The 12376-nt window shown below is 43.4% G+C and overlaps 1 protein-coding gene across 1 annotated transcript in view; it reads right to left on the minus strand.

Annotated features, from left to right (window-relative positions):
* Window positions 1-1917: 1917 nt before the first annotated feature.
* The window catches only part of USP13 (ubiquitin specific peptidase 13), a 74424-nt gene continuing 63965 nt past the window's right edge, over window positions 1918-12376 (minus strand). The window contains exons 18-21 of the mRNA XM_006017142.3: window positions 11093-11259; window positions 9673-9835; window positions 6608-6692; window positions 1918-5846 (exon numbers count right to left, since the gene is read on the minus strand). Coding sequence (XP_006017204.1) covers window positions 5753-5846; window positions 6608-6692; window positions 9673-9835; window positions 11093-11259 — 509 coding nt within the window. The 3' untranslated portion in view covers window positions 1918-5752. The remainder of the gene's footprint in view (window positions 5847-6607; window positions 6693-9672; window positions 9836-11092; window positions 11260-12376) is intronic.

Consider the following 12376-nt stretch of genomic DNA (forward strand, 5'->3'; position numbering starts at 1 on the left):
GTTGGGAAATGTGGTGATGTGGGAACAGTGGCAACTAATGCTGCCACTCCTCCTCTGTTGACCAATTCTTACGCCTCCCATGGCCAGGTCAGGTGGGGCTATACCTCCCTCCCCCCGCTGTGCCCACTCCACACGCTGGTCAGGGCCACCAGCCAGATCCACCGTAGGGACAGACAGGGCACTGCCCATTCAGCCTGTGGGGCAAAAAGGTTGAGCGCCACCGGACATAGAGGTTTGGCTTAAAAAATGTGAGGATCGATGCCCGCTGTGTATCCACGGCAAAAGAATTTTCTAAAACACTGTCCCCTAATAAAACGCATTTGGGAAATGCCACGGGAAGTCACATCCTGTAACTTCTTTTAGACACTCTGAAGAGATGGGAGTTGTCATTTTAACTGGCTTATTACTGCTGCTATGCAGCACTGGAGATGTGATAACTGCGCTGCCAAAGCAAATCTCTCTTTCATGAGATAAGGCTGCTAAATATATTTATATGCTGTACAGCAGCTATAATAGATTTACTCCCACAGCAGCGCAATCTCCTCCAGCAGCATGGATCAAACCCAGACTGAAACACTGACATCCAAACAACAGAGCGGATTCTTTTCCTTGTCCTACTCCTTTTCTACTCCAGTAGGAAACTCAAACTCAGATTTTATTTAGCTAACTGGGTAAGTCAGTGGTCCTGTCCTTAAATGAATCCCAGTTGTCCACAAGCCTCTCTCTACTAGATTTTTGCTCTGCCTTCTATTAAATAAATCTAAATCTATGTATTTAAACAATTGTCCCATTGCTAATTGACCTGCAGTTCCCATAGATCTAATAACATGACTATTGTAACAAAGGGTTATTACAACCTTTGTGCAAAAGCCACCCCAAGAGTCTGATTGTTCAAGTGCTCGACTGGGGGCCAGGTTTTCAGAAGTGCTCAGCTCACCACTCTGCTCAGTTATGAAGCCGACTAGGGGTTAGAAAGAAACTTTTTCTAATGGAAGATTATTCTGCCTCATCAGGTTTCTTACATATTGATGTGCAGTATCTAATACTGAACAGAGAAAAGGAGCCAGACTAAGTGATAATCAGACTAGTGTGAGTCCAGTATGGCAGACCCTGTCGGTGATCAAATAGGCCCAAACTCTAATGCTGTGCAAGGTTTAGTACATACTATTCCGTGTAGAGCATATCTAGTTGGTTTGTGTACTCATGGGATGTACCCAAATTCACCAGCCAGCCCATAATCACTAAATCACACTTTTTCTCAGCCCTGACTGTCAGCAAATACAGTGCATTCATTTGAGGGAAGTTGCCCAGTCAGTTCTGTGTAATTAGGGATCCACTGCTCACATCCGTGCCCCAATTCGCTATCATAGGTTTTTGTAGGGATAGCCAGATCAGAGTCACATTATGGCCTATCCCCACATCTAGCAGTAAAGTCCCATTAGACCTATGCTGTTTGGGTGGGACACACCTCAGCAAAACCTCTTGTTCTTTGATGTAAAGCAAATCTAATCTCTCAAATGGATTGAAGAGGTGAAAACACAGGGCTTAACCTCTAACCCCATGGAAGGAGTTTATACAAAAATATCAGTAGCACCAATCCCAAGTTATCAAAAATCATGTTTGTTTTTAAAAAGGTAACAGGTTTCAACTTTTCCCCAATGAGCTGGTCTCTGAATCATTGGGGCATGCTTGCAACGTCATGTTGGCAAGCTTCTCTCAGCAACTGCAAATGCTGGAAATTATTCTTCTTTCATAAAGGCGATTTCCCTATAACTACTTTGTTCCAGACGCTAGGGTTTTTAAGAACAAACGTCAAATAAAAACAAATTGAGGCAGAGTAACACAGAAAGCTGCTTGGTTAATTCTGCTTGAGATTGTAAAGAGGAGAGCAGCAAAAAGGCAACAGGATGGCCAAGATGTGAGAATATTTTTTTAATTTAAAACAGCTGCAACAATGTCATTCATCTCTTCTCATCTCAGACAAGTATGCTCCAAAACGTTATCAGTGCTTCAAGCAAACCATTCTCCATGGTGCAAAATAAACCAGTACAAACACTTCCAAGATACAACAGTAAAGCCTCAAAAGATTTGACAGAAAGTGATTGAATTTGCTAAGGGGGAAGGGAAGAAAATAAAAAGGCATATCCAGTTACGACATGTTTTGCATAGTCTTTCAATGCACCTGAAGTCAAAGAGCAGAGAAAACAAAGAAGACTGCCACCAGGATGGAAAACCAAAGGAACAAGCTGAAGGTCTGTTTCTAAACACTGCAAAGATGACCAGTGCACACCCATGTCCTCCGTTTGCCCTCCTACATCCCAGTGAAGTTGTCACCACCTGTGAATCTGGCCCAGTTTAGTTACACCAGTGTAAAGCAGGAGTAACTCTGCTGACTTCAGCAGTATTACACCAACCTGGAACTGGTATAAGCAACAGGAGAATCCAGGTCAAAAAGACTCCTAAGGTAGCCTGAGGGTTTTGATTTTTCAACTATTTTATCTTAATTGTAAGCAACAAGGTAAAGTGACTTTAAGAACCCCATTCGTCCTCTGCTTTGGAGAGACGAGATCGTGAACCACACCAGTACCTAGAACACTAGAAGTAAAGTGAGATAGGGAAAGAAATATTAAAAGGTTTTTCCTTCTTCCCCCTTCCCCCCAGCTCCTTTACCCCACTCCCAAATCACTGTTCAAAAATGTACAGACAGCTCTAGAAATAAAAAAGGTTGGTTTTTGCCTCTTGGCTCATCCTATTCAAAAGATTAAATAATTTGCCTTCTGAAGCTCAGCAAGATTTTCTTCTCATCCTTTTGTCTAAAGAAGCTCACAATACAATTAGAAAAACCTTGCAGTGGTTACTGCAATCCAACCGTAACCACAGACACTGACCCTCCCGTCACCAGTTTGCAAGTTGTTCACCAAGGCCCTGATCCAACAAAGCACTTAGGCGCATTTGCAGGATCAGCACTTGGAACGGTCCCATTCACATCAGCGAGACCATCTACGTGCTTGGAGATGAGCATGGTTTTACATGGATCTAGCAGGAATACCTCTCGGTTCCAGAATCAGGTTTTTGCTTTGGGATGTACCAGTGTGGCTGTTCTCTTTTGGCTTTATCCTCTTTCACGCAGTACACTGATCATCTAAGCAAAGGGTGACAAAAACACACAAATGGCTGGAAAACGTCCAAGTATTTTCAAACCAACATTTTCAAAAGTCCTTCAGCCTTTTCCCTTCCGTATATCCTGTACTCTTGACCCACTTTTAACTATATGCAAACATGATGAAGAATTCTTGCACTAAAAGGATCCCAGAAACTAAAAATGCACCTATGTGGCCAGTTCTTTGTTTTTTCCCCTCCTTTTTAACTTCCGTTTCCCAGATTCTTGCCTGTTGCTGATATTAAAAATATATCACATCCACAGTCTTTCCAGTTCTAGATATGTATATATACAGGTAAATGGTTTGAGGAAGTTCACATTCCAGTCTTATTCCTGGGAGACGTGCCATTTGTTAGTTCGGTGACGAACATGGTAAAACCTCTATTGTCTGTCACTTAGCTAAGGTCTTTAAATAAAAAGGTTAGCCATGCCAGACCTTGCTGGTTTATAAATAGCCCTTTAAGTTCATGAGGCAGAGGAGGTGGCTGCAGTGTTTCACTTGCTTGAAACGTAAATGGGCACAAAAAGGGATCTGTAGGAAAGAAAAAGTACAAATAAAACAGGAAGTTTCCTCCTTTTTTCCCCTCCTTTCGGTACAGGCTAGCACCACTGATCAGTTTGCTGATACAATTTTCAAAACCTGCATTCTCTAATGAAAGGCAAATATCCCAAATATAGTGACAAGTTGATTTGCTGCCAATTTGTATTTGTCCGTGACCAACTGCTTAATAAATTATAAAGCAGCAAACTCTCATGAGAGCCACTTGTTAACGCAACGGAACGCCATTCTAGTGAGCCTGCAAGAGTGCTAAATAGCAGGAGCTTTCCCAGTGATTAGGCATCATTTCCTCCCTATACCTAGTCTAGCTTTTCAGATCAGGGGCCGACCCAAAGAACAGGGCCTGTCTAACAACACTGTTTAATGCACACAAGGTTGTTCTATTACGGAGAATAGCTTTTCCGCAGATGTTAAAAAGCCCTAGTTATAACCAGAATCTTTAATCCAGTGCCCTTTGGTTGTGTCTAATTCTCTGTATTTTGCTATTACACTTGCAGAATTAGCAGCAGCAAAGATGTAATGACATCTCCTTGCCTCTCTTTCACCCTGCAAGGAGGACTCTTTTGACCGTTCCAATTTATTTTGAAGGATCTGTAGGGTTATAAGAGGCAATTTTGCCAACTGTTTCTCAGCAGTAGCAAACATACTATGAAATAATGTTTTCGGATATCTTAAAAAGGTTGCTCGTTCACCGCTGTAATTTTTCTCCAAAATAAAATCTAATAACAATTTAAAAACCCACATGGCCCATGATTTCAAATAAATTCTTGCCTGTGGTTCAAACCAAAATAAACGATTTTGTTTTAAATGGAAGAAGAAATGGCCACCTCCTTCCTCCAAAACCTTTTCTAAAAGGTGTTCATTGCGGAAATCAGCTTATCAGCGTGTTGGCAAGTTTTGAGAAAGTTCATACATCATTAAGAATCTAAAATGGAAAAAAAAAAAAAATCAATAAATCAGCTACTTTACCAAGCAATTGCTTCTACCCCTGGATGCAATTTAAATAATTAAACAACCTTTGGCAGCAAACAGAATTACATTGCAAGCATTTTGTTACGGAGCCAATTTTAGCTGGAGGATCCTTGGTACCAGAACAAAATGGTTTGCAACAGGTAAAAAGGGACGTTGCCCCTTGTTTAACTAGATTGGTAGGAAACAGGTGCTTGCACATCCGAGTAGTGCAGACTTAGGTGCTGAACCAGCCTGCATGCTGTTAGCCATTTCCAAACCTGAATCCTGTGGAAGAACTTAAGAAGGCAAGAGGATTTCACGATGATGTAACACCCCAACTAAATCCATAAAATCAAATAAAACCCACCGTTATTATTTGGCATAATCCCTGGTCAATGCTTTATACAATGACAGCTTTCCCCATATGTCATGGGTCTGTCTTCATATTTCAAGCATCAAAAAAGGCAAAAAACAAAATATTCTGAGTCACGACATTCTCATAGATGTATGCTACATTTTTCTCATTGTAACGAAGCATAAGGTCATGCCCGAGGCATGCTCTGCTTTGGAGAACGGCTCCCCCCTCCAACTCGAGATGAGGCAAAGACAAGTCTGATTTCCATAACCCGTCTGGACTCCCCAGTGGAAAGCAGTGGCCAGCTACTATGATAGAAAGACACGTCCCCGCAGATCTTCACAGGACACGGCTGAGCCAAGAGGCAGGAACTGGGCTGTTGTGTTTGATCAGGAAACATTCGCATTCTCCGTAGGCTGGCTGCAAATTCCACCAGCGATCTGAAGGGTTTTAAAGTACCCTTTAATGTATATAAATTTAAAACAACCTACAGTACATCATCACCTAATAGAAATTTCCCCACTAGCACTGAAGAAGGCATCAAATGACTGGTTTTTTGTTGTGTGTGGTTTGTTTTTTTTTAAATAAACTATAAATATCCCATGTTTTCCTTTGCTTTTTGGCAGTCCAAGGTGGAGTGTTTTTTGCTTGTATTTAATTTTCTAAACACTTTTTGGCAGATTAAAAAGGCTTATGGCTTCTTAAGGCCAAGTAATGTATTTGAGGCCTAACTTGGTATCCTGTGGTAGAAGTAAATGTAGCCCAGGTCTTTGGGAGGTCGTTCTGAGGCACAGACTTTAAGGTCATTGTAGATCACCCATCTGAAAGGAAAACAGGAAGGTGAGCATCCTTCTGTGATGTCATGTAGTCCCTTGATACAGCGCTGAGGCCATACCAAGGCTTCCCAGATCTCTTGGCCAAGCAACTGAGAAGTTAAATGTAAAAAACCCAAGGGACAATGAAAATAATGAAAGGACTGGGGAAGTAGTCTTCTTCATAGGTCCACAAATTAGGAAAAGAGGGAGGACACAGGAAGGTGAAAATGCAGACCAAATAGCATTCCCCATAGCTGGAGAAAAAGTTAATTTGTATTATGGAAACCCCAACACTACAAATACCCAATACAGTGAGGTTACTGGTATTTCAAGGACAAGAGAGTGGAGCTGGATACAATTTATAAGCAAGCTATCTGGAGGCAGTAAGCAGATGAGTTAGTACTTTCCTTCTTTAACCTAAGATAAGTAAAGACCAGATTGAGCTCAACTCACAGTGTGCTCTCTGTACAATTGGAAAGGAAGGGCTATATGTATAACAGAGTCCCACTTCCACATCAGTCCTGTAGCCAGACTAGATTAAAGCAACCTCAGCATGGACAAATACATCAATTAAAAAGAAAACCGCCAAGTTGTCTGTCAGTCAATCTATAGGACATTCATTATCTTCATGCCACCAAAAGGAACCACGGAAGGGGGTTGTCTGATAACACACACAAGGAACGCATGCCCCAATCTGCAAGGACGCACACTATGCAGAAGGTGCCTGTCAGCCAGAAATCAATTCTTCCTTTCCCAAAGCCACTTACCTGCCTTCCTTTTTGAGATGACAAACATAGTGACCACTCATCGTGGATGTTCCCATGTGGCTGATGAATCCAAAGAGCTCATATCCTGCACAAGAAAAGAAAGATGAGTGTCAGTCTTTCAATGCAACACAGAGCTAATGGACACGTTTTGTCTCTTTTAGCACAGATAAGCTTTGTCGTGTCCGATTCACTCTCTGCATCCCAACACAAACTTATTATGTGATCAATGGACTCCCACATTCATATGTATAACTTGTCTTCTCTGTCAAGCAATAACACCACCCAAATAGATACAGGTCTGTGCCCAAAATAGTATGAATTTAGCTTATGCCTATGAGTATGACAAAAGTCAATGAAAGATAAAATGGCTAGAGTGAAGGTATGGATTTCAGCCCCTTGTCACTCTACCTAGATGCCTCTTTGGCAAAGGCTAGTGGTTCACTCTACACGCAAATCAGCTAATGCTCATGAATGCAAATGGTTGATCCCCTGTAAATCAAATGAAAGGGAGAGTCTACATCCTAGAACAGCCTTTGAAACTCAGTCCATGGCTCGTGGCTTGAATAGCTAATCATCTTCACAGTCCTGAAAGTTTTTGGAAGCCCTTGGATAGGAACAAATGAAAGTTTCCAGCATAAAATACATGCATGGCCCCCATCAGAATGCTATGACCTGGGAGTCCTGGAAGGGCTCTTTTTTAAGATAATTAATGAAAAGACATCTGTGTTTTGCTCCACCTTCGCTTATACAGTACAGTGTAAATGCCACCAAAACAAAAGAGAACTGGATCTGGAAACGGCCTGAGCTTTGATGCAAAAAGGGAACTGAGACCCTTTTCACAGTGTCACAGCACATTATCAGAACTCCAGATTTCCAATAGCCTCACATACTCCAGTCTAATTATGCAGAAAATCTTCACTGTCGTCACCCTACAATTCTGCTATGCAAAAATAATCCACCTTGCTCATGACATTAGGATAAACTGGGCTGCCCTTTACAGTGGTAACATTTCTAACTGTTGCAGGGAAATAAATGCCCTTATTAAAAAACGATAATAGAATCAGAATGAGATTTGATGTGTTTTTTTAGACAGTTTTAAGAAGATGCATTACAGCAAAAGGTAGACTGAAGGACAGAGGGAAAAGGGGCATCGACCATACACACTGCAGCTACTAGCTAGGGTCATTGAAGTCCTTTAGAAAGAGAAATATTAATTGCTTCTGAGTATCCTAAGATGAGCACTGTGCTACAGTAAATCAGGACTTTTTAGATAAAGGATTGTTCATTGCCTACTTAACGTTCTTTGGCTTCTGTACAACAGCTCCATCGTGTGGTTTACTTAGCTCCATTACTTCTGAGAATAATGACATCCTTGGAGAAAAACCATTACAGAAAAATTGATTAAGTAGCACACGGGTATATTATATGTAGGGTAACAAATCCTCTTAAATGGATTATTATATTACATATACATCAACCAAAACTTCTGGCAGACTTCAGGAGCGAAGCTGCTCGAGCTGTTTGTAACAGCAGCAGAATCCTAAGTTTGACTGGCTTTTAGGCAACTCACCTCTCCAGGCTTGGACTTTTAATTATTTTCCTTTCTCAGACCAAAAGAAGGAAAATTAGAACAGCCAGGAGACAGGATGCAGACACACAACACGTTTCCATTAGTATAACTTGCCTTTTCCACGCTATAAAGATGGAGCAGACATACAACACCCAGTTCTGTATTGGTGGAAATCACTGCCCTGGGCAAAGTTAACTTTTGGAGTGTGAGCAGTGGCTGTATAAGTTACAGGAGTGTATGGGTCATGTGTCTGCAACTCGACTCAGTTTTACCCCCTGCATACCTGCTCTTTGCTCAATGAAAGCAGGTCATTATTGGTTTTCTGGCTATCCAATGGTGAGACACCATAATAGCACCTACTGTACGCAGCTACCTATTTAAAGGTAGTTTTCGGTCTTGTTTTATGCCTGGTGTAACTGTGCCGTGTGTCTGTACCCAAAAAATCTTTTTGCTACAATGATGGGATGTTTTGGTTCAGTGAAGTTATGCAGCGATCCAGGGGGAATAAGTTTACCATGAAGTGGCACTCTACTCCAACTGATTCAAAAAGGGATTGGACAATTTTCTGGAGGAAAGGTGCTAATGTAGCTATTGAGAGTCAGGGGCCCCTCTGAATCAGAACTTCCTAGACCTTAAATGCTGCAGCCTGCAAGTGGGAAAGGAGCAGGTCAGATACCCTGTTCACTCTCCCTTTCAGCATCCATTATTTGCCACTGCATGACAGGATACTGGGCAAGCTGGACTTACAGTCCGACCCACTAAGTGGAAGTTCTTATGGTCTTATGACAAACCAATCCCAATACAAGATCATATGACTTACTGTAGTCAGCCAGACACATCCTAAGTGGTCTACCTGCATTTTCCTGCCCTTTTTGGAGGCAGAATCCAACCTTTTCCAAGTCCCTGCCTACAAAAGCAAATCTAAACCAGAAAACTAGAGCATCCTTACAACAGTGCAACCCCTGGTGGCATGTGAGCTACCCTGGCACAGCTTAATCTGACAGTTAATCTGCCCTGAAGTATTTTACACTTGGGTAAATACTACTGTGCACTCCTGCTGCTTGCCTACATTAGGGACCTGCACCAGATAGGCGGAGTAAATACACCGCACTGTTGCAAATTTCCGTCACGGGAACAGGAGCTCAGAACAAGTTTTGACTACTGTAAGCGTGGCACAGATTCTCCTCGCTCAACACTGAAGCCAGAATGGCCTTGAAGGTGGCCGTGAGATAAGAACGGGGATTTTAATACTACGTTGTCTTACAGAACATTCCAGCCAAAAATTTTCAATTCCTTTATAAACCATAAGTCTCAACAGCCATTTTACTCCTAAACTGAGAAACTAAGACTCAGAAGAAGTAGCATGGTTTGCCAAAGCTACAAAGTGGCATGGACAGGATCTAAAAGCAAGTTGTTGGGGCCCCATGCTAACCATGTGATGAAAGAGAAAGAGGAGCTTGAGGAATGCATCCGTGAACTAGCAAGGAAAACTTACTTCCAGACCCATCTCTGACCCTGGGCCCCTCTGAACCTGCCTCTGCAAGGATGTTGGCATTAGCATTATTCTCCATATACATCACATCCGAAGCTGTCTCGCTGTCTTCCTCAGGCTCAGGGTGACTGAAGATCCAGTCCAGTGCACGCTCCAAATTATTATTCTGGCAGTCAAATGAGCAAAACGTCAGTCATTAGCACTCTCACTAGCATCGCAACTGCTGTACACACACTGATCCTTAAGTAAGCGGAGCACGTTCAGTAGCATTTGGTCCGTTTGAGCAACACAGACTGCCTCTATGAAATTGCATATTCAGCAGGCACTCTGCAAGCCTCCTGACCTCAGTCTATAATTGGATTCATTTAGTGCTTAATGATTCCCTGCAGCATCATCAGTACCACGCTCGCTGAATGATGCCATGCTCAGGGTTGTACCTGGTGTTGCTACTAATGACAAGGGGTTGCGCTATACAGGATATCAGCATTCATTTACACACACAGGCTTTTAAAGTCATATTTAAAGCACAGCATGGCTTTATTGTCATATAAATCATCACAAAGTAGTTAGCTGGAGCCAGTGTTAAGTGCATCGTTCCTCCCCAGTCCTCCATAAAGAAATGGTTGGGGCTGGGATCACTGTCCAAATAAATGGTTTAAAGTGAATTCAGCTCACACCTTTCTGTCCTTTGAAAATCAACATGACAGTAATATGCAAACCTTTGTTCAAACAAAAGTTACCCCTTATCCAGTTATGTGGAGGGCAGTTACAAAAGTCCCCCAATTACATATTTTGTTAGTGCAGGTAACCATCTCGCTTGCAAGGAGCCTGGGGCAGGAAGGACTGTCCTGTGTTCATACAGAGCCTACAATGGGGGCCTAGCCCATGGCCAGGTTCCTAGGTACAACTGGAATTGGACGTTATAGGTGTATATGAAGAAGCAGGGAACAGAAGCAAAAAAAAGGAAGAGTGTTTCCTCCAGGACCCAGAATGAGCCCTTTCCTCCTCTCATGGCCAGGGTCCTTTCGAGGCAACAAGATCCCTTGTCCCTAGACAACTGTAGATCACAGGCAGGTGACTAGGATTGTAACCCTCCTACAAATACCCCAGAGAGGGGGAGTTCATAGGGGGCTCATTAAATACTCTACTCATGCAGGTTGCTCTCAAGCACCCAGCATGAAAAAGCCATGTTTTCCTTACCTTCCCCTTGGGGTTACATTAAAATGAGCATCCATCCAAAACCTATATGCCCTTCCCTCCCCATCACTTATCTTGGGAGCTAACCTTGCCTGAAGCATGCCATCTCCTTGTTCCTCACCCACTACCAAATCTGAATTCCTTCATATGCTTGCTTCAAAGGTTTCCCTACCTTCACATGCTAAAAAATAACCTAGAAGTTCTTCCATTAAACCAGAAAACTCACTGTTGCCTTTAGTGCCTGAATAGCTACATTCCTCTGGAAGCCCATGGAGACGACAATAGCTACCATCTCTTCTGGAGGCTGGTTATCTAACCCGATGACCCCTAAACCAGCTGCTCCAGCTGCAGCAGCTCCTCCAAAACCAGGTATAACGAGCGGCTCGGCAAAGTCTGGAACAGACAAACATTTATCAGTTAACTATTTTCTTCGTGGAACCGGCAAAGCCATCAATCAACATGCCAGAGTCAAGAAGAGCCATTGTACTGGTGTGGAATTCATTTCAATGGGCAGAACGCATGCACGATTCTCCCCTGTAGGCCTACCTGGAGCAACTCAGCATACAGTATGAAACCACTGCAGCCAGGCTGCAAGGGTGTGAACCCACATAATACTGAAGCCAAATGAGCAGCCCAGGGTCAACCCGTAGTTGCCATACATGTGGCTGAATCCCCAGCTCTAGACACATGCAAAGAGCAACAGACCCTCCATGGTTTCTAGCACCAGCTTCTCTATTATTAGGGGCAGGATACTTCTGGTTCAACTGCGGTCTGCTGTGCATTCTCCAGGCAACAGGTGCCCCATAAATGTTCAATCGAATGGGATTGCGTGTCAGGCTTATAGTTTCATAGTAGCTAGGGTCAAGAGGGACCTGAACAGATCATCTAGCTGACTCCCTGCCACAGACAGGAATGAATGCTGGGTTCACAAGACCCCAGACAGGTGATCATCCAACCTCCTCTTGAATTTGCCCAAGGTAGGGGCGAGGACCACTTCCCTGGGAAGTTGGTTCCAGATTCTGGCCACCTTAACTGTAAAATATTGCCTCCTAATCTCTAACCTAAATCTATTCTCCATCAGCTTATTACCATTGTTCCTCGTCACCCCAGGTGGTGCTGGGGAGAAAAGGGCTCTGCCTATTTGCTGTTGATCCCCCCTGATGAGCTTGTAGGCAGCCACCAGGTCCCCCCTCAGCCTCCTCTTGCTGAGACTGAACCGGTTCAGGTCCCTCAGTCTCTCCTCATAGGGCCTGTCCTGCTGCCCTCGCACCAAGCGGGTGGCCCTCCTCTGAACCCTCTCCAGGCTGGCCACGTCCCTTTTGAAGTGCAGCGCCCAGTACTGGACGCAGTACTCCGACTGCGACCTGACCAAAGTCGCCTAGAGGGGGAGGATCACCTCTCTGGACCGGCTTGAGATGCATCTTTGGATGCATGACAAGGTATGGCTGGCTTTGCTGGCTGCAGTTTGGCATTGGCGGCTCATGTTCATCTTGGAGTCAATAATGACTCC

Source organism: Alligator sinensis, unplaced genomic scaffold, assembly GCF_000455745.1.
Source record: "Alligator sinensis unplaced genomic scaffold, ASM45574v1 scaffold301_2, whole genome shotgun sequence".
Classification (NCBI taxonomy): Eukaryota; Metazoa; Chordata; order Crocodylia; family Alligatoridae; genus Alligator; species Alligator sinensis.